We start from the raw sequence: 21,809 nt of genomic DNA, 5'->3' as shown, positions 1-21,809 counted from the left end.
AATCGCTGCACTTGATCGACCGACTGCTGAAGGACCCGCATGGTTGAAAAGCTATACAAATATTAGACCAAGACCAACTGTTAGAGATATTATTATATTAGTTTTTAACTATATAATATAATATAATATAATATAATATAATATAATATAATATAATATAATACTTTGACGCATACCAAATATTATTTATTTAATAATGAACTGCACTTACTTTGTAGGCTACGTCAGTAAGCAATATTGATTGGATAATTGCGTGCAAATAAAACTGCATGCAAATAACCCACACAAAACATTTAAAACATTTGAATAAATGTGGTTTGTGTTTGTAATATTATTATTTTAGCAAAGTATTTTATCCATAATTTTGTCTCTTTATAACATTTAGGAAAGGCATGAAGTTTTCAGAAGTCCTATACAAAATGAAAAGTTGTTTGATTTGTTTGTAAAAAATAAAAAATAAAAAAATTAATTACTTTTATTTTGTCATGCTTGCTGTATTAAAATAAAAAAATACAAATATATTCGAAAACGGATATTCTTTTTGTCAGTTTGATTTGGCAAAATAAAGGTCTCCCAGGCTCTTCTATTTTAAGCAGCTAATGTTGCTTAAAATGTTATTTGCCTCCTCATATAGACAAAATGTATTTTAAAAAATTAAGTTAGTCTTCCATTTTTATGTACTGTGAAAGACATAAAGAGAAATACAAACAAATGTTATACTTTTAAAATCACGTTTTTGGTTTTCAGACTTTTATTTTAAATAATTTATCCAGCGCCATTTAGGAAAGAAGAGTTTTGTTTCCTGCTTCAGCGCCAGTGGGTGATGGCGGAGCTCCATCTCTCCACATCTTACATGTTACATGCTCATTTCTTCTTTTCTCCATGGGTTGAAATCGCTTCAGCAGAATATAAACATTAGGACGTACGCGTAATAATATTCTCTCGGCCTAGTTTGCGGTAAACGCGAGTGGAAAGGCTACGATCCGCAATAGTATATTGCTCCGGTTGTATATAAAATGGCTCCAGTTCAGATCGGTTCGGACGGGCAGCTGGTCCCCGCCGGGGGTCCGACTTCAGCCCCGCAGCCTCCTCCGGGAGCCCCGGCCACTCAAGGAGTTCGACTGAGCCTCCTGATCGAGTTTCTGTTGCAGCGAACCTACCATGAGATCACTCTGCTGGCTGAGCTGTGAGTTCATGAGAGAGAGGCTGGTTGTTATGAATGGTCATTGGTCAGGCATGGTTAAATAAAGTTACGTTTAGTTGAGCATTGGCTCATATGTTTACCTTACAACAGTCTTGATTGTAAGTTGGTAAATAATATGGAAGTGTTGCTGCAACCTATTACTGACCCATGTATGACTTCTAATGTCATATAAGGTCATGGTGACCAGTCAAATATACTAGCCTAGATGCCACATAGACTAGCCTAGATTCAGTCTAGATGAATTTGCGATATGGTGAGTGACCCAGGTGTGAACTTTTATTTTGTAATATTCTGTTGATATTATTGATATTCCTAAGTATATTGTATATCACATTGCTTTAATCAGAGAAGATATTGAGATTTGCACAAATTTTCTTGTTCTGTGGAAAAAGATTTTTATGTTACTTCCAAGTTTTCTACATGTAAGATGTAAAATGACTTGTGCTGTCATTTGATATTATTTAACCATATCTTTATGATTTTCACAGACTTCCACGAAAAACAGACATGGAAAGGTAAGAAAATGCCCTACTGTTTCCATTTAGATTTCCCAAAAAACATTATTGTAATATTGGAACCAGGCAGGGGAAGAAAAAAACAGTGTAAAAAGAAATAAACAGTACAGTACTAGGAGTAGAAAAAAGAAACATAATGTAACTTTATAGAAAATAAATATTTTCCAAATAATATTTTAGATATGTTTAAAATGCTATTTTTTTCAGAGTATAAATTGTTTTAAAAACTATATCTATATGATATGTCTTTGATTGAAAACCTCTGGCGTGCATTACGCTTGCATATAAACGTAACTGATTTAACCTGTCTCTTACAGGAAAATTGAAATTGTTCAGTTTGCCAGTCGGACACGGCAGCTCTTTGTACGTCTGCTTGCTCTTGTGAAATGGGCAAGTAATGCCGGGAAGGTGGAGAAATGCGCGGTACGTGATTTATTTTTCCCACCTCTAATTTGAGTTATTTTGGTTCTTGTTGATGTAGTACTCATTCTTAGCTCTGTTTGCAGATGATCTCCTCATTTCTGGATCAACAAGCATATTTATTTGTTGACACGGCTGACCGGCTGGCATCACTGGCCAGGGATGCCTTGGTACATGCACGTTTGCCTAGTTTTGCCATCCCTTTTGCCATTGATGTACTAACCACAGGGTCTTATCCACGTCTGCCCACATGCATCCGAGTGAGTAGTCAAACATGGTGTTCAGCAGCTCTAAGTGGATGTAAAAAAAAAAAAAACGGGAAATAAACATCAATGGGGTGATTTGTTTTCAGGACAAAATTATTCCTCCTGACCCTATAACCAAAGCAGAGAAGCAGACCACACTAAATCAGCTGAATCAAATCCTGCGACACCGACTAGTCACCACCGACTTGCCCCCACAGCTGGCCAACTTAACTGTGGGTAAGTTTAAAGCTCTACACATCTACAAGGAAAGACTTATTCTGCTCTGTAATATATGTATGATATATATTTCAAACATTTTTTGCTATATTTTCAGTGTGTTTTGTTCTTACAATACATGATCTTACTTGTTTCTATGAACTCTTTGCATGTCAAGCCAACGGGCGAGTGAAGTTTCGTGTTGAGGGAGAATTCGAAGCCACACTGACAGTGATGGGGGATGATCCTGATATCCCTTGGAGACTTCTTAAACTAGAGATTCTAGTTGAAGACAAGGAAACTGGAGGTAAGATGTTCTCAAAGTGTAATAATAATGAGACATCAGAACTAAGATATCTGAATGTACCTTTGTTTTCCCAACTTTTTTCATATTAATATTATTTCTGATGGAAAAGCTGCACTTTCAGCGTCATTACTCCAGTCTTCAGTGTCACATGATCCTTCAGAAATCATTCTGATATGCTGATTTGGTGCTCAAGTTTCTTATCAGCAGTTTTTCTGCTTAATATTTTTGTTTTCTGGATGCTTTGATCCATTTATTTAAAATAGAAATGTTTTGTAACAAACTAAAAGTCTACTGTCACTTTTGGCCAATTTACTGCATTTTTGCTAAATGTATTATTTCTTAAAAAAAAAAAACATGAACTAAACTTTTGAATGGGAGTGTGTATTTCTATTCATAAATACTTATTTATTAATACATTTATTTTTTAATTTATTAATAGCGTATCTATATATTATTTATTTAGATGGACGGGCATTGGTTCACAGCATGCAGGTGAATTATATCCATGAATTGGTACAGTCCCGCCTGTTTGGAGATGACAAACCTCTTCAGGACATGTACAGCTGCCTCCGTATCCTTTCAGCTCAAAACTTAAGATTTCTGTATTTTAGTAGAACATTTGTTTGGTTGCTTGAAGGCCAGGGGTACTTCTCTGCTGGCAAAATGGCCTTTCAATGAAACTTGGCTGCTTATGCAGTAAAAAGGTAAAAAAGGGAAGGAAATCGGTGCAAAGAATTGTAAATATGGAGAGAACTCCGCAAAGAAAAATCTGAAAAACCTCTGTGTTTGTGGTCAACATTTCAAATGGGTTTTAGGGCCAAATTGATGGGAAAAAAAAACTGCCATTTTGTTCTGCTGTTCTGTCAAACCTCCTAAAGCAAAATGCACATACAGGTAAGAAAGCCAGTGATGGCTAGTGGGTTTTAAAATAGAGGAGGCATGCTAAATTTTAGTGGTCGGATCCCCTCCCAAAGATTTTATTTTTTATATATATGTATATGTAATTTTTTTTTTTTTTTTTTTTTTTTGCCTAACTACTTTAAAATGGCTTTCTTGGTCACCTTTAGACAGAAAACTTAAAGAAAACGACACGCATACAACAATATAAATGTAATTTCACTCACCTAGAATATCTCTTGAAGCAAAAATCCTTCCTTCTGTCCTTTTAAATGTCAGTATTAAAAGTGCATGTTTGGCCGTTCAGTAAAGCTGATTGCTGTAGCCTATATCCAGCTTAGGCATGGGGTCTTCCTTCATTTTTAATTTGTAGCTGCTGTTCGAATGGTAGCTTGGTAAATTTGTTTGCGATTAAATATTCAATATCTCTACTCTCCATACATAGTTAATACATCAGCAGTAGCAGTTCAAACTAATATCACGTAATTTACGTCTCTTTGATGATTGGTTGATATACCAAGGGATGTTAGCCTCCTGTCATGTATCTTTTCTTAACACTCCTAAACGCTTAAACGCCTAAACGTTTTCTGAATGTTTGTAATTACATAGGCAGATTCGGCACTGAAGAAAGCTGTTGCCATAGTGTTTCATTTTTACCATAATGCTGTTTAAAGAGTATTATGATAACTGTTTTCTTAATAACCCTCTGTCGATCTGACTGTTCGTGGCCGGGATACAAAAATGCTGAAGTATAATTGGTAATTTTCATGAAAGCCCTGGAGCTGACAAAAGTCTTTTGGTGATAAATTAATGGGAATTTCTCTGTCCAGGTAACAGAGAATGAGTAAACATTGTTTAAAATCAGTGAAGTTACAGTTTAATTAATCGCCCCTGCTTGGGATCGAACGTATAGCTTTTGTTTTACCAGCTCAGATATTTTGCAGTGCACTAATAGTCAGTTTGGGAATACTTTTAGAATAAAAGTAAAGTCATCAAAACTATAAATTGGAAGTTTTGTTTTCCAAAAATGTAGTGACAAAAAGTGTTAAAACTGTTTCCTTGATGAATTGTGTCAGACTCGTTTTGCCTATCACTACAGCTGGAGGTGTTGCATTCCCAGACTCTGATGTTGATCAGAGAGCGATGGGGTGATCTAGTGCAGGTGGAGCGCTATGTCCCAGCCAAGTGCCTCACATTGTCTGTCTGGAAGTAAGTTTCAAAATTTACCAATTCCCTACAGAGTTTGTGTAATTTTTCTTTTTTGGTTTTGCATGTCATGATTTTTGCCTTGCAGTCAACAGGTCCTGGGTAGAAAGACCGGAACGGCACCTGTGCACAAAGTCACCATTAAAATTGATGAGATGGATGGTTCCAAGCCATTACAGATCTCCCATGAGCCTCCACTGCCTGCCTGTGATTCCAGATTAATGGAAAGAGCCATGAAGGTGAGTATCTTAAGTTTTTTTGATAATAATATTGATAATTTCATAATGATCATTGTATAAGCTTCTCCTTGATGATAATATAGTTTGGGGTCATTCCACATTTATTTTAAAATAAATGAATATTTATATTCAGCAAGGATGCATTAAAAATGCATTACAAATGACAGTACAGACATTTGTTACAAAAGATCTAAAAAGATTTCAAATAAATGCTGTACTTTTAAACATTTTCTATTCATCAAGGCATCCTGAAAAAAATCTTCATTGACTATAATAAGAAATGTTTCAAATGCATCAGAAATGCATCAAATCGGCATATTCGAATCGTATATCTAGGATCGTGTGACACTGAAGACTGGTGAAATGGCTGCTGAAAATTCAGCTTTACAATCACAGGAATAAATTACATTTTAAATTCTATTAAAATAGAAAAAAAAAATTCACAATATTACTGTTTTTACTGTATTTTTAATAAAATAAATGCAGCCTTGGTGAGCATAAGAGACTTCTTTCAAAAACATAAAAAAATCTTACCAAACTTTTGAAAGTTAGTGTGTAATGTCATATAATAACAGTAATGAGGATGAAAGCTTATTAGGTCTGTTTGTGGGCTGTTCTTTCAGATCGATCATCTCTCAGTGGAAAAGCTTTTGATCGATAGTGTGCATGCCCGCTCGCATCAGAAACTGCAAGAACTCAAAGCCATCCTGAAAAGTAGCAACCCTAGTGATAACTGTGAGTATTTTACACAGATTTTCACCCTACTTGATTTACGAGAGGCTGTGCTATATTGTGTAGGGAAGTAGGGTTGTCAAAAATACTGACTTCAGTACCAAATGCTGGTATTGTCACATTTTTAAAATTTCAATACCAGCTCAGTACTTTTGACAACCCTATAGGGAGACAAATATCAAAATTAATATCTATTTTCTTCTGTTAATATTTATAATAAAATCATGTTGTAAATAATCATATTATTGTCATGTCTAACATTTCAAATGGATTTTATTTATTTATTTATTTATTTATTTTAATTTATATAAGTCACTTAATGGTTATTGGCCATAGCATGAAAACATTATCATCTTGTCAGTATCCGCCAGAATTTTAATATTAGTGCATCCCTAATTATAATGCTAATTAAAAGTATTTTTTTTTTTTTTATCTGCCATCTTTTGACTAGAAAACAGTCCCTGAGATGGAAAGTAAGGTTAATTGTTATAAAACAGATTAAGGTTAAATCTGTTATTTGTTATATATGCTTATACTACGGGGCTGTTGAATGCTCGAATCTGATTGGTTGACCAACTTTCTAAGGTGTGCAGTTATTTTCAGGGAAACGTACGGCTGAAGTAGTTAATTAATTAATTATTAATATAGTAAACAGTAGGATGAAAACGACAAATTATGGTAATGGTTTTTGCCACAAAATACGTTTTATTGTGTCCTGAAAGTGCACTCTCTCTCTCTTTCTAACGTACATACATCACTTATTGTATAGTACGGACACACACTTGCACAGAAACGTTTTGTCAGCGCTGCTCTGACAAATTAATCAGTAAAATAGTTTAGCAACTTAAAAGAAACATGACATTTCTCACCAGCGAGGTAATAACTGCGGTTCTTGAGGTAGATAAACTTAATTTCACTATTAGTAAAAACACTGCTGCCGTGACAGATGCACAGACTCACGTAGGCTAATTCACAAGCGCTCTCTCTCTCTCTCTCTCTCTCTCTCTCTCTCTCTCTCTCTCTCTCTCTCCTGCGTTAATAACTGTATCAACTGTATTATTCTGCTATCAAGGCTCAGGTCTCCGTTACTAGTTCTGAAATGACGTTTTGGAATAAACAACGGAGGCTTGGGATGAGATACGTAAGAAATTAGTCCCATGCACAAGAGTGTTTTAAGGACAAAAACCTGACAAGTGTCTTGAGGTGTTGTAACCGTAGTATTAACAGAATAATTGACTCCGGGCCGTTGAATTCTTAGAAAATAATGCACACCCGAGGTGGTAATGTGGCCATGACGCAAAGCCGTTACACCTCGGTGTGCATTATTTTCCAAGAATTCAACGGCCCGGAGTCAATTATTCTAAGAATTCAATGGCCCGGAGTCAATTATTCCTTACATAATACACATGTGCAATTTGTGTTTTTATTTTTCAGCCTTCATAGAGACTGCACTGCCCACACTAGTCATACCAATACTGGAGCCCTGCGGGCGATCTGAGTGCCTGCACATATTTGTCGATTTGCATTCCGGAATGTTTCAGCCAATGCTCTACGGAGTTGGTTAGTCACCCATCTATTGGATTCAACCCACATCTGATCCTTTGAACTCCTTAACCTTTTTTGCTGGTTTCTTTCCAGATCAGTCCATGTTGGACGACATTGAAAAGAGTATCAACGATGACATGAAGCGCATCGTCACTTGGTTACAGCAGCTAAAGTAATCATTCAAACTATCTGTTCTTAGTGCGTTTCATATTATGACAGTGGCTGATGTTAATCTATAATGTTTTGAACAGATTCTGGTTGGGTGAGCAAAGATGTCGACAGTCTGTGAAACATCTTCCCACACTGTGTGCAGACACTCTCCATCTATCTAACTTAACCACGCATCCTGTGGGCAACCTGTCAAAACATCGCCTCTTCATCAAACTCACCCGCCTCCCACAATACTATATTGTAAATACTTCAATATTTAATTTACTTATCTCACAGATAAAGTTTTTTGCAAATTTATGTAAATTTTAAACATTTAATTGACTCTCTTCTTTACTAAGGTGGTGGAGATGTTTGATGTGTCCAACAATCCGACAGAGCTTCAGTATAAGTACTACTTCCTGTCTGTGAGTCAGATGGAGAGCGAGGATGGGCTGCCTGCTGCTCAGCTGCTGCAGCAGTTTAAGCCCAACCTTGAGGAGCTTGTGCAGGACATTTCATCTGGTCGAGTGGTTCGTCCTGGATCCAAGAGGAAGGTGAGATACTCAACTGAATATACCGAACTGAATACTTAACTTTATTTCGTACTCAGTAGAACCTAAAATATGTCTTATCTTTTTCTTTAACATCTTAAACCACTTTGTGTTGTATTTAAAGAGGTGAGGTGGGTGGAAAATGGAAATTCACTCTACCTATATTCTAAATTCATGTTATGATGTACGTCCCAATACAGGAAAAAAAGTTAATGTCCTTTGTGTTGCTCAGTTTTCTTATTTTATGTAATAAATATTCTTCTTTTGGTCACTCCATAGTTGTCTGGAGAGCAAAGTGCCATTGAACCGAAGAAACCCAAGAGGTCAGGAGAGATGTGTGCCTTCAATAAAGAGCTTGCCCACCTGGTGGCTATGTGTGACACCAACATGCCCCTCATCGGATTACGCTGTGAGGTACTGTATAGCCATTAGATGGTGATGGCACTTTTGTATTATCTAAAGATATTTCTTGTAAACATGTCACCTGTTGTGTTTACTGAACACTCTTTTATTCTCGCAGTTGTCGAATATGGAGATTCCTCATCAGGGAGTTCAGGTTGAAGGAGACGGTTGTAGTCATGCCATACGTATTCTGAAGTAAGATTTGTGTTTGGCTGTCAGTTCAGTGTCTCTGAAGTTGGTAAACCAGACTGGCACATGTCATTGTCACAAGTACACTATCATTCAAAAGTTTAGGGTTGGTTAAATTTTTTTTTTTTTTTTTAAGAATTTAATACTTTTTTTTTTTTTAATCAGCAAGGGTGAAAAAAAAATTAAGCAGCACAACTGTTTTCAACATTGATGATGATAATAATAATAAATGTTTCTTGAGCAGCAAATCAGCCTATTAGAATAATTTTTGAGATCATGTGACAATGGATTAATGATGCTGAAAATTCAGATTTCCATCACAAGAATATATTATATTTTAAAATATATTCATATAGACAAGTTATTTTTAAATTGAAAAAATAATATAATAATTTTATAATATAAAATAATTTTTAAAATATTAATGTAATTGTGATTTAAATAAACAGCCTTGATGAGCATAAGAGACTTCTTTCAAAAACAATGAAAAATGTAACTGACCCCAAACTTTTGAACGGTAGTGTACTAATTGCTTTCCTCCTCTTTCAGAGTTCCACCTTGTAAGGGAGTGAGTGAGGAAACGAGAAAATCTCTTGAGCGTTCCCTGCTGGACTGCACGTTCAGACTACAGGGCCGCAATAATCGCACCTGGGTGGCAGAATTGATTTTCTCCAGCTGCCCACTAAACAGCACATCCAACAAAGAGCAAGGTAAAGACAGTTCCTTGTTTGTAATGGCTTTCAAAACAATACAGTGATGTTTGACTGATAGTTTTTTTTGTCCCCCCAAATATTATCTGTTTATTTTAATTCAGCTTCCACGCGGCATGTATACCTGACGTATGAGAATCCCCTATCGGAGCCAGTAGGTGGCAGGAAAGTAGTGGAGATGTTCTTGAACGATTGGAACAGTGTTAGTCAGCTTTACGAATGTGTGTTGGAGTTCTCGCGCTCTTTACCTGGTATGTATCTAACTGTTCTAACTAAGTAACTAGGAGTTTTTGTCATAACCAGCTTTAACTTGTATTCCTTTTATGTCATAGTACATTTAAAATATTTAATTATTAAAGTGATTGATTATTTACTGTTGTTTTATAATTTAGCTGACAAATTGGTAATTTTGGCTTGATTAAATATTGACCTGCACTACTTTTCAAAAGTTTGGGGTCAGTAAGATTTTTTTTGTTTTTTTTTTTTGGAGAAAAAACTGTTTTCAACTTTTTCTTGAGCAAATCAGTATATTAGAATGATTTCTCAAGGATCATGTGACACTGAAGACTGGAGTAATGATGCTGAAAATTCAGCTTTTTCATGACAGGAATAAATGACATTTTAAAATATATTTAAGTAGAAAAGTTATTTTAAATTTAAAAAATATTCCACAGTATTACTTTTTTGTTTCTGTGTTTTTATCAAATAAAGCCTTGGTGAGCATAAGAGACTTATTTCATAAACATTAAAAAAACTTACTATCCCCAAACTTTTGTACAGTAAAGTAGGTATGAGAAAATATGTGACTTATAAATGGTTTGAAGAAGTTCTCGTAATGCTTGTAATTAAAAATTAATTATCTACATTTTCCAGAAATGCCCTCCTATTTGAGCCTTTTCTCAGAGATACGACTGTATAATTATCGAAAACTGGTTCTATGTTATGGCAGTACCAAAGGCAGCTCGGTAAAAACCTTTTCATCTTGTTAAAATGCATGTTGAACCTTAAACCCTTTATTTAGTGATTTAGTTCAAATCATACTTGTTTAATTTAAAGATCCATCCTGTTTCTTTTAGGTGACAATACAGTGGAATTCAGTAACCCAGCGTTTCCATCTGGCCCTGGGAACTGTGGGGCCCAATTCAGGCTGTAGCAACTGTCACAACATAATTCTCCACCAACTTCAAGAGATGTTCAACAAGACACCCAATGTTGTACAACTTCTACAGGTATTTAGAGCCTTGGGACTATAAAACATTACTCATTTTATTCACTTACTAAAATTCAAGTGGTCAATGGCCTGTCGGTATTTTTTCAAAACAAAATTAACTGACCGCTTTGAAGTGCTATTTATTAGTAGCTGCTGGTAGTATTTTCACATATTTGTCTGTTCTCAGGTCCTCTCAGACACACTAGCTCCTCTAAATGCCATCAACAAGCTACCCACTGTGCCTATGCTGGGCCTCACCCAAAGGACCAATACGGCGTACCAGTGCTTCTCCATCCTGCCCCAGTCACCCACTCACATCCGCCTGGCCTTCCGCAACATGTACTGCATCGACATCTACTGCCGTAGCAGAGGTGTGGTGGCTATCCGTGACGGGGCCTACAGTCTGTTTGACAACACCAAGATAGTTGAAGGTTTCTACCCCGCCCCTGGACTGAAGGTGGGTGGAGCAAATCATCCTATTAAAGGGATAGTCCACCCATAAAATTCTGCATTATCCCTTTAACCACTGCAGTAGAGGTGTGCATGGGTGTAATTGTCACTTTTCCATTATTTTGCACAGACGTTCTTGAACATGTTTGTGGATAGTAACCAGGACGCCCGTAGACGCTCTGTCAATGAGGATGACAACCCTCCGTCCCCAATAAGCATGGATGACACCTTCATGCCCCATACCCAGGCGCAGCCTCCGGGTAGAGGGGTGTATCCACCCCTCACATCGCCCCCCAACCCGTACCATGTGCCTCCCTCACCGTCCATGATAACAACGCAGTCTCCAGGTATGTGTATATATAGATATATGTCTTTCGTGTCAAGTGCTGTCATTTTGCTGTCCATGCCGTGCTGGTCATGTCATCATGGAGTTGGGGAATCAAAAGGAAAGGAAACATTTCCTCATTGGTGTCCCACTCGTTGCAAACGTGTCCCACCAGCTCTTCCTGTCTGTGGACATGCATGCTTTTATTGTTCAGTCTGTGTTTGATGACACCATCACTGTGCATCCTCGCAGAGAAGCATGCCCACAGTCATACACATGACCACCCATCTCCGTTCGGGGCTGCAGCTCCTGTCACGCTTTGTGAAAGCGCGTGTGAAAGTGAACGTGCGAGAAAGGAAACTCTTGTCAGATGTTGATGAGGCCACTGATTGGTTAATTGTGTGCAGGGAACATCCACGCAGCCAATTCCCCTAGTGGAGCTCTGCGGGCTCCTTCTCCCTTTGGGCCCACCCCTTCTCCCTCCTCTCTGGGAATTTCTATGGGGCAGACCTCCAACTTTGCCAGCCCACATGGTAAGTGTATGGGAGGCCTGGATCCAGGGCTTTGTTGATTAGCTTTCCTTCTTACCTCTGCGGTCCAGGGCTTTCAATCTTTGATGGGCTGGTGAAAGACATTTGATTTGTCGCTACCACTCGACCTTCCACAATGAGGATGTTGTTGGCTTAAATGGGCACTTGCTTGATACTTCTTGTATTATTTCCTGCTTCTTTCTATTGTTTTTGACTGGTGGGACTGGGAAGACCAAATCATATGTATGATGATTATATGCAAGACAAAAAAAAAATACAAAGTAAAACTTGGTACTGCCATTCAGCCTGATTGATCAGGCAACTTCTTTTTATTTTATTTTATTTGGAAATTTAAAAAAATGTTTTGTAATATTTGTACACTTCCATTCAAAATTTGGGGTCTGTAATTTTTTTTTTTAAGGAGTTCTTATGTTCACTAAAGCTGCATTTATTTGGTCAAAAACACAGTAAAAACGGTACTATTTTTTAAATATTATTACAATTAAAAATAACGCTTTTTAAAAAATATATTTTAATATCTAATATATTCTTATGATGGCAAAGCTGAATTTTCAGAAATCATTTGAAATATGCTGATTTGATGCTCAACTTTATCAATGTTGAAAACAGTTGTGCTACTTAATATTTTTGTGGAAACCACTATACATCTTTTCAGGATTATCTGATGTATAGAAAGTTTAAAAGAACAGCATTTATTTGAAATAAAAATCTTTTGTAACGTAAACGTAAATTGATCAATTTAATGCACCCTTGCTAAATAAATCTTACTGACCTCAACCTTTTGAATGACTGTATTTTTGTAAATTAGGGCTGGGTATTATCCGCTACCTCACATTAGTCACAATATGCCACTATGCAATACATTTTGATCAGAATGTTATAACTTGTCTGCAGTTGAAACTGTGTGAAAGAAATTGAATCAGCGGCATCAGTTTTTGCCTTGTTCGAATCATTGTATGGTGCTACTTTGAAGCAGCTCTGACTTCACAGAAATGTTTCAGAGTTTCCACCTATTTAATAAGGGGGTTGTGTTGAGCACTGTTACTGCTCTGAACTAAAAAAATCACTGTGTACATTGTCGATGGAAATTGCTGCCCACCTCAAGATATTGAATTATGATCCAAATGTTTTTAATTATTCTTTTTTTTTTTTTTTTTTTTTTTTTTTTTTTTTTATATACAGGAACTCTTGACCCCAGTTCACCATACACAATAGTGTCCGCCAGCCCAAGAGTTGCCCCCTGGCCAGGTTCCCCGCAGGTTTCTGGACCCTCCCCCGGTGCACGAATCACTGGCATGTCACCAGGCAACCCTTCTTTGCATTCACCCATTCCAGACCCATCCCACTCCCCTCGAGCTGGTACCAGTAAGTCCATAGAGTCTAAAAACAGATCCGTCTTTTCCAAAAATGTCAGCATTTTATGTAATATTATTAAAATATATGTACACTACTGTTCAAAAGTTTGGGGTCAGAAAGTTTTATTCAGCAAGGATGCATTAACTTGACATTTTATAATGTTACTACAAAAGATTTCTATTTCAAATAAATGCTATTCTTTTGAACTTTCTATTCATCAAAGAATCCTGAAAAATGTATCACGGTTTCCACAGAAATATTAAGCAGCACAAACTGTTTTTAACATGGATAAGAAATTATAATGAGAATGCTTTTTTTTTTTTTTTTTTTTTTTTTTTTTTTGTTATTGCAGTTTGAATTTTTCTGCTTAATTGTCTTAAATTATGCTACAATGCAAAATATCTTGATGGTTTTAAAAATAATTGACAATTCTTATCATTTTTATTTCTTTTGATTTTGGGGTGAAAAATTACCTGGACATTTTCCTGACAGTGTATGTGAGATTAGCCCAATAAATGACTATTATTCACCAGGTTTGATGTGAATAAAAGAATTTAACTTCATTTACATTTGAGTATTCCTTTAAACAATATGCTGTAGCTGAATTAGTTCAATCACTGTGTGTGTCTGTGTGTGTATAGGTTCACAGGCAATGCCTCCTCCTCGTAAACTGCCACAACGGTCCTGGGCCGCTTCTATCCCCACCATCCTCACCCACAGCAAACTACATGTGCTGCTTCTGCCTTCACCCATGCCGTGCCCGGTGCCAGGGCTAGCGGGCAGCTACCTGTGCTCACCTCTGGAGCGCTTCCTGGGCTCTGTCATCATGAGGCGACACCTACAAAGAATCATCCAGTTAGAACCCAACGTGAGTCAGAAACTGTTATAACGAGGGCTAGAAAAGAAAATATCGATTTCTCGAGTTTTATGAACCAGTATTGATTTTAAAATCCCAAGAATGGATCTTTTAGTCTACCCTGTTTTCAGTTGATGAGTGAACGGAATGTTGTAGTGCACCTACAATATCATACACTACAATCTCCTTTTTGAGCCCACAGGAGAAGTGGCATGTGCCTGTCACAAAATCTACATTGTTGCTTACCAAAAAACTGCCTTAACTCTTTGTATTTGACATTAACTCATAATCTGTGATTGTGTAGTACCAGTCCAAGTGAGTTTATTTGTGTATCAAAGTTTGTGAGACCTAGCACAAACAACCTGATGCTCAAACAAATAGTGTTACTTAAATCCCCAGTCTCCCCTTTTGTAATTTTCAAGTTAGTATTATTACTTTATTATTGTAAAAACTTCCTTGTGGGTAATTTATTTGTTTGTATACAAAACAGTTAATATTAACCTTCAATATTATAGTAATGTAGTAGTACCAGCTGACTCCCTGTATAGTTTACAGCATTAGTTGAGAGATTTTTTTTTTTCTTTGAGAAAAGTTGCCATGGACTATATCTGCTATGTATACAAAGTAATTGATATGGAATCAAATCACATCGCAATTTGTCAATCGTGAAATTTGTCAATACCCAGCTTTAGTTACCACATTATTTGACACACCAGAATGTTATGATTCTGCTTGCATAGTATATTTGAATCACACTTGACTACTTTCTCTTCGCAGCTCACTATTGTGAACTCCAATGAACCGGGTGTCATCATGTTTAAAACGGATGTGCTTAAATGTAGAGTGGCTCTCAACCCCAAATCCTACCAGACTCTGCAGCTAAAAGTCACACCAGAAAACACTGGACCCTGGTCGCAGGAGGAGCTGCAAGTCCTGGAAAAGTTCTTTGAGACCAGGGTAGGAAATTAACTTCTTGCATCAACTATTTAATGTGATGTTCAGTGAAGCTCAAATTTCCTCTTGTTCAGTATGTTTTGGAAAGTAGCAGCAGACAGAATTGCAGTCTGTTTGGTTGAGCACCCTGATGAGCTTGATTTAACGCTAGTGGCTCAACCATTGTCATGGGTTTGGGACAACCTGCTTAAAATTTGTTTGGAAACGCTTATTTTTGCTATTCTGTTTGGTGCAAATAGGTGTGCAGATTTTTTTTAACCTTTAAAGAAAATCAGTTCACTCAGCCAAGTGAACTGAGCCAAGTGAAATCAAGCCAGGTATTCTCCAGTCATGCAAGTGCAAGTCATTCTGTTTCACTTTCACTTAGGTTGCAGGACCACCCTTTAAATACAACACACTAAATGCCTTCACAAAGCTGTTGGGAGCTCCTACCAACATACTTAGAGACTGTGTTCGCATCATGAAATTGGAGTTGGTAAGCACAATTTTTTTTTTTTTTTTTTTTTTTTTGTGCAAGCATACACTACCATTCAACAATTTTTTAAATAGTTTTTAAATAGTTTTATTCAGCAAAGACATGTTAAATTGATCAAAAGTGACAGTAAAGACTTTTACAGTGGAGTTAAATACAAATAAATGCTGTTCTTTTGAATTTTGAATCCTGAAAAAATATATAACACAAAATATATAAAAATATAACATCGACAATAAGAAATGTTTCTTGAGCACCAACTCAGCATTAGAATGATTTCTGAAGGAACATGTAACACTAGCCACATTTACACGGACACTTTTTGTTTCAATCAGAATGAAATGATTCTGATTGATGAATCTGAACGTAGTGTTTACATGAACGCTAAATAAAGTGATCGGGTTGATGTGCGCGTTTATATGTCACAAGCTTCAAATCTGATTTAATCTTTTGAACATGTGCACACTGCACAAATATACAGATTCCTGAAGACTGGAGATGCAGATACAGAACATTCAGCTTTACCACCACAGGAATAAATAACACTTTAGTTTCATAGACGTGGCATAAGCTAGTCCCAGACTAAAATGCATGTTTGAGCTGTTTTAACTGAAACTAACTTGCACTGACATATCTTAACATATGTCAGTGCTATTGTTTTGTCACAAGATGCACACCAGTAATTTTTTTTTTCTTTTTTTTTTTTTCTAGTGAACGTTTATAAAAGCTACTTAAATGCCCTAATTGAACTAAGGCCTAATCCTGGCTTAGACTAAGCCCTGTCTGTGAAACCAGGCCTAAATATTAAATATATTAAAATAGAAGTCAGTTATTTTAAATATAGACTTCTTTCAAAAACATTAAAAAAAAATCTTACCATCCCCAAACTTTTGAATGGTAATGTAAATTTGTAATCTAATCGGTCCATCGTTTTCCTCTAGTTCCCAGACCAAGCGGCCCAGCTGAATTGGAATGTCCAGTTTTGTCTGACCATCCCACCCAGCGCTCCTCCCATTGCCCCACCAGGAACCATTGCTGTGGTGCTGAAGACCAAGATGCTGTTCTTTGTAAGTGATTTAGTCACTCTTTTCTGATTTGTTATACCCACTTTCAGTATATAACCAATTCCCAATGTATAAAATCAAGTCCTGCACTTCTGCTGTTGTTTTGAATTCTGATTTATTTCCCAGCATGTCTGTTTGGTCTGTGTTTTGAATTTACTGTGGATTCCCGACATGTATTAACTTGAAGAGATTCTCTTCTACAGCTCCAGCTGACCCAAAGGTTACAGGTACCCCAGGAGCCCATCAGCATCATAGTGCCCATTGTGTACGACATGGCTACTGGACTGACCCAACAGGCCGATATCCCCCGCCAGCACAGCTCCTCAGGAGCCGCGGCCCTGATGGTCAGCTCCATCCTCAGAAGGTTCAATGAGCATCATCCACCACGATCAGGTTCGCACATCATTCTTATATAGATCAGTGCGATTTAAATGTTCAGATAAGCATCTTTTATTTGTTTTATTTAATATTAATGTTTAACTCTCAGATACATTTTATTTTTCTCGATTCACATTTTAATATTAACTCTTAACCTTTTTTTTAACAGGGGAGTGCACAATATTTGCAGCGGTTCATGAGCTTATGGCTAATCTCACGCTGAACCCTGGTGGACGGCCATAACTTGGTGTCTCTTGGGAAACTTCTCCAGACTTGTCAGTTAATAAATTCAGCCCTAACTCGGGGGAGATTCAGGTTTTCTGCTGCAGCCAATGGACTCTTCTGCTGTTGTATCATATGTCAAAAAAGGGAGCAGAAATATGATGGAACGTTTTTTTATTGTATTATGAAGCATGTAAATTAAAAATTGTAACAAAAGCAGGACTTCTTTTTTTAAAATAGCTTGGCAAAGTTCTGCTAACGCATTTATTTTTTTCAGATGCACTTCTTATGGAAATGATTGTGATAGAAAAAATGTTACTACAGCTGTATTTTTTTTATTTGAGACTTTGCAGAAAAATTCTTGTCTTTTTTGTAATACAAGATATCAGTACTGTGTAAGTATTGATGTTTTCTTTATCAGCACACTATTTAAATGTTTGTTTTGATTGCATTGTTTTGATTTCTTATTTGCCACTTGAAATCTGAGTGACAAACCTAAATAAGCCGTGTTTTATTGTTATTCATTGGAATCATGGAAGAGCTCTAAGGTTTTTCTTGTCTCTGTTTATTACTATTTAATAAACATTGGAAATAACTCCACCCTTTCATTAATAATTCCTTATTTGTTTGTTGAAGTTAAATTAACTATAATTACAGGACAAAATGATGTTATCCTTATGTCACTGCAGAAATGTCTACAATTGTTATACATCATAATTATGCCTTATCGTTGTGCTTTTTTCAGAATTATAAAATTTGTGTATGAAATTATATTAAAAAAATTAATTTATAGATTTTACATTTTTGATTATCTTTTGACAATGATAATCCTACCAAAATAAGGTTAATCCCTTTGCCAGAGGGGTTTATCTTCGTCATTTAACGAGTGGATGATGTTTCATTACATTTATTTAGTAGCTTAGATCTAAAGTGACTTTAATGAATACTAAAACATGACGAGTTATTCCTGGATACTATTGATCCTGAGGGGTAAAATACGAAGTGGTTAAAAAAAAAAAAAAATCAACCAAACCACAAACGACTGTAATTGGTCTATCCTGAACAGCGCAAAGAAAAGTAACCGATTCCTCGTGACAATTCTATAAACGTAGCTTCTCTAGCTGTATATAAAAACGAGAAGCATTAAAAGCATATGAATTGAAAATACACAACGTTGAAGTAAAAAAAAAAAAGGTTAGCCCCAGTCCCACCCATTCCGACACTTGTACATTTAAATGGCCATTCTAGTGACTTCACTCTATTTTTACGGCAGGTAGTTCAATGTAGATTCACAGAACGCCGGTACGTTTTGGTGGGTTCTCGTCGTTTTGACCACGCCTTTTATTAATATCTTATGCCGCTGCTTGAATGAACACCATGGAGAGGAGGACCGCTGAAATGCCCCTTTGCATGGAGAGTGACAAACGCCATTAATGGATAAATAAACAAATAAATTCCGTATTAATCATATAAATCCGTGTCACTGGTGGGATAATTACGGACCGACAATGGCAGCTGTGAGTCTGACAGATCCGCTTTGCAAACCTTGTTCTTACCGTTCACATTTCAAAGGTAATGGCGATCTCTTCAATAATTAATAGTTGCTTAATTTTTATGAAATGATCATCTGACTGGATACTGACACATTCATGTTTTATTTCTCGGTTGTTGAATGTTTACAGTTGAGTTGTGCGTGAGGAAGCCCTTGATGCCCATTCACCTGAGCAGTGATCAAGTGGCACTGGAGATGCTGTGTCTCTGCAGCCAGCTGGATCTATTGATCAGAGCTCAGGTCCATCAGGTGAGAGCTTAAACTGATGCTGAGATCTTTTAACACTGAATCTACGTGTGTGTTAGTCTCAACATTAAAACATCTAATCTACATGAGCAGTTTCAGGAGCAGATTAAACTGGACACTAGTCCTGAGGAGTCTGAAAGTTTTAAGAGACAAGGTAAGCTTAAGACTATAATGATGATGACAATACGTAAATCAAAATTAGTGTAATTACTATCAAATATATGTACAACCTCTGAATCTGGTTGTGTCAATAGGGGCTGAGATAATATATCAGATGAACCAGTGCCTTGAACATTCGTCGGAATATTCGGTGCTTCAGCTTGAGGTGACTAATCACCTATTAACCATTCCTCTGAACTCAGTTATAATTTTTGGATAATGTGTTCCCATTTGTTTCCATTTCTTCAGGAATATTTGGATGTTATAGGACTATCTGCTGTATTCCCTCGAGTGGAAGTTTATATGATACACGGCAGCCCTATTGACATGCTGGAAAAATCGCCTTCAGATGGTGAGACCACAGAAGTAGAATAATTGGCTAGAATGGTAATTATTTTGGAATGCGGTACTGTAACATTCACCACCCAATGGTTGATACCCTACCTGGGTAATAATAAATTATAATAAACTTTATTTGTATTTCACCTTTTATACAAGAAACGCAGCTTAAAGGGTTAGTTCAACCAAAAATGAAAATGATGTCATTAATTACTCACCCTCATGTCGTTCCACACCCATAAGACCTTCGTTCATCTTCGGAACACAAATTAAGATATTTTTGATAAAATCCGATGGCTCAGTAAGGCCTGCATCGCCAGCAATAACACTCCCTTTTTCAGTGCCCAGAAAGCTACTAAAAACATATTTAAAACCGTTCATGTGACTACAGTGGTTCAACTTTAATATTATAAAGTGACGAGAATATTTTTTGTGCGCCAAAAATAACAAAATATCAACTTTATTCCACAGTATCTAGTGATGGGCAATTTCAAAACACTGCTTCATGAAGCTTCGAAGCTTTACGAATCATTTGTTTCGAATCAGTGGTTCGGACTCGTATCAAACTGCCAAAGTCACGTGAACTATTGAAGTTTCAGAACACTTATGACGTAACAAAGCTTCGTTTACTGAAATCATGTGATTTTGACGCTCTGAACCACTGATTTGAAACAAAAGATTCATAAAGCTTCGAAGCTTCATGAAGCAGTGTTTTGAAATCGCCCATCACTAGATTTTGTGGAATAAAGTCGCTATTTTGTTATTTTTGGTGCACAAAAAGTATTCTCGTCGCTTTATAATATTAAAGTTGAACCACTGTAGTCACATGAACTGTTTTAAATATGTTTTTAGTAGCTTTCTGGGCATTGAAAAAGGGAGTGTTATTGCTGGCGATACAGGCCTCACTGAGCCATCGGATTTTATCAAAAATATCTTAATTTGTGTTCCGAAGATGAATGAAGGTCTTACGGGTGTGGAACGACATGAGGGTGAGTAATTAATGACATAATTTTCATTTTTGGGTGAACTAACCTTTTAAAGTGTTCTACAATTAAAAAAAAAAAAAATTGGAAATGTTTCATCTTTTCCAGCTTATTTTCCTTTTATTGGGAGGCTGAACCAGCTGCTGGTGCTTAGTCAGCAGGTAAATGAAGATGTGAAGCATCTGGGCAGTCATAAGTACATTGCACATCAGCTATCAGCAATTTATGTGAGTTTGTTTGACTTAATCTTCATTCACTTAATATTATCTGTCCATAAAAAGCATAAAAAAAGTTTGATTCTGTACAACATTAAATTTTTTTGTTTCTGTTACAGCAAGTGCTAAATTCTTTTAAAGACAGCTTTCCATTATCCATCATAAGAAAGGATATTGAGGCCAATTTCAAACAGTTAAAGATGTCTCTTTCGAAAGAGGATGGGTCCAAGCTGGATCCTCAGTTGCCAGCACATCAAGTGAGCTGGTGAGAGTGGTTTTTGGTTCCATTTGTTAGAATCAGAAAAAAAGTAATTCTACATAAGTAATGGATTTACTTTTCACAGGGTGTCAGAGTTAACACAAAATATGATATCTACGGTACTGTCACTCTCAGAAGAGCTCACCAAAGAGTTAAATCCCCTCAAGGAATCGGTCTCTAACGTCTCCTAACAGCTGGATCCACAGTGCCTCAAGTGGATGCCGAGAAATTGTCACCGAATAAAAGTGATTCTCTTGAAAAATGATCATTTAGAGTGTCATTTGATTTTGTTCGTCTGTATAGACCCACAGATAAGACTGTGATAATGTGACCCAGATCTATTTCAAGACCTTGAAAGATTGCTAATGCAAAGAAAAAAGTTTACATTCTGAGTACTACCACTTGTAATTTATTTTAGCCATTTTAGATATTTTTAGCATTGTTTGCTCATGTTTTCTGAGTTTTCATACATATAGAGAATTGTTTTCTTAAAAACAAATGCAATAACATCTTTTATAATGCATCTGTATACTTGAAGTGACTGTTGCACATGTTCTTCCCATTCTGTACATGATGGTGCTTGTGATGGTGATTTCATACTTCCGCCCTTCTAATTATAGTCGCCTGGACATTGTCACAAAATAAACTCAGTTTACAGTTTAGTAGTCATTACACAAATATATTTGCATA

General features: G+C 36.5%; 2 protein-coding genes across 3 annotated transcripts; both read left to right on the top strand.

The window, feature by feature from the left end:
* Positions 1-787: 787 nt before the first annotated feature.
* On the top strand, positions 788-17,966 carry med14 (mediator complex subunit 14). Of its 2 annotated transcripts, XM_051905430.1 has the most exons (30): positions 788-1,186; positions 1,693-1,719; positions 2,037-2,142; positions 2,226-2,399; positions 2,492-2,621; positions 2,779-2,907; positions 3,371-3,478; positions 4,881-5,013; positions 5,099-5,249; positions 5,873-5,984; positions 7,416-7,541; positions 7,620-7,698; positions 7,778-7,937; positions 8,036-8,230; positions 8,507-8,641; positions 8,748-8,824; positions 9,368-9,528; positions 9,633-9,779; positions 10,402-10,493; positions 10,605-10,757; positions 10,926-11,195; positions 11,319-11,535; positions 11,921-12,046; positions 13,247-13,429; positions 14,062-14,288; positions 15,054-15,233; positions 15,598-15,705; positions 16,644-16,769; positions 16,970-17,159; positions 17,314-17,966. In XM_051905430.1, the coding sequence occupies exons 1-30, from the start codon at positions 1,017-1,019 to the stop codon at positions 17,385-17,387; spliced, it is 4,266 nt and encodes a 1,421-aa protein (XP_051761390.1). In that variant the 5' UTR covers positions 788-1,016; the 3' UTR covers positions 17,388-17,966. The 2 variants fall into 2 exon arrangements, with proteins under 2 accessions (XP_051761390.1, XP_051761391.1); XM_051905431.1 differs by lacking the exon at positions 11,921-12,046.
* A 139-nt stretch (positions 17,967-18,105) lies between these two features.
* si:ch211-218d20.15 (uncharacterized) lies at positions 18,106-21,385 on the top strand. The gene is made up of 8 exons (XM_051905432.1): positions 18,106-18,938; positions 19,049-19,167; positions 19,258-19,318; positions 19,419-19,489; positions 19,573-19,675; positions 20,754-20,872; positions 20,980-21,125; positions 21,205-21,385. The coding sequence occupies exons 1-8, from the start codon at positions 18,875-18,877 to the stop codon at positions 21,308-21,310; spliced, it is 789 nt and encodes a 262-aa protein (XP_051761392.1). The 5' UTR covers positions 18,106-18,874; the 3' UTR covers positions 21,311-21,385.
* The last annotated feature ends 424 nt before the right edge of the window (positions 21,386-21,809 follow it).

This window comes from Ctenopharyngodon idella, chromosome 9 (assembly GCF_019924925.1).
Source record: "Ctenopharyngodon idella isolate HZGC_01 chromosome 9, HZGC01, whole genome shotgun sequence".
NCBI classification, from domain to species: domain Eukaryota; kingdom Metazoa; phylum Chordata; class Actinopteri; order Cypriniformes; family Xenocyprididae; genus Ctenopharyngodon; species Ctenopharyngodon idella.
The sequence above is the reverse complement of the archived record's forward strand: the minus strand, read 5'-3'. Positions and strand labels throughout refer to the sequence as shown.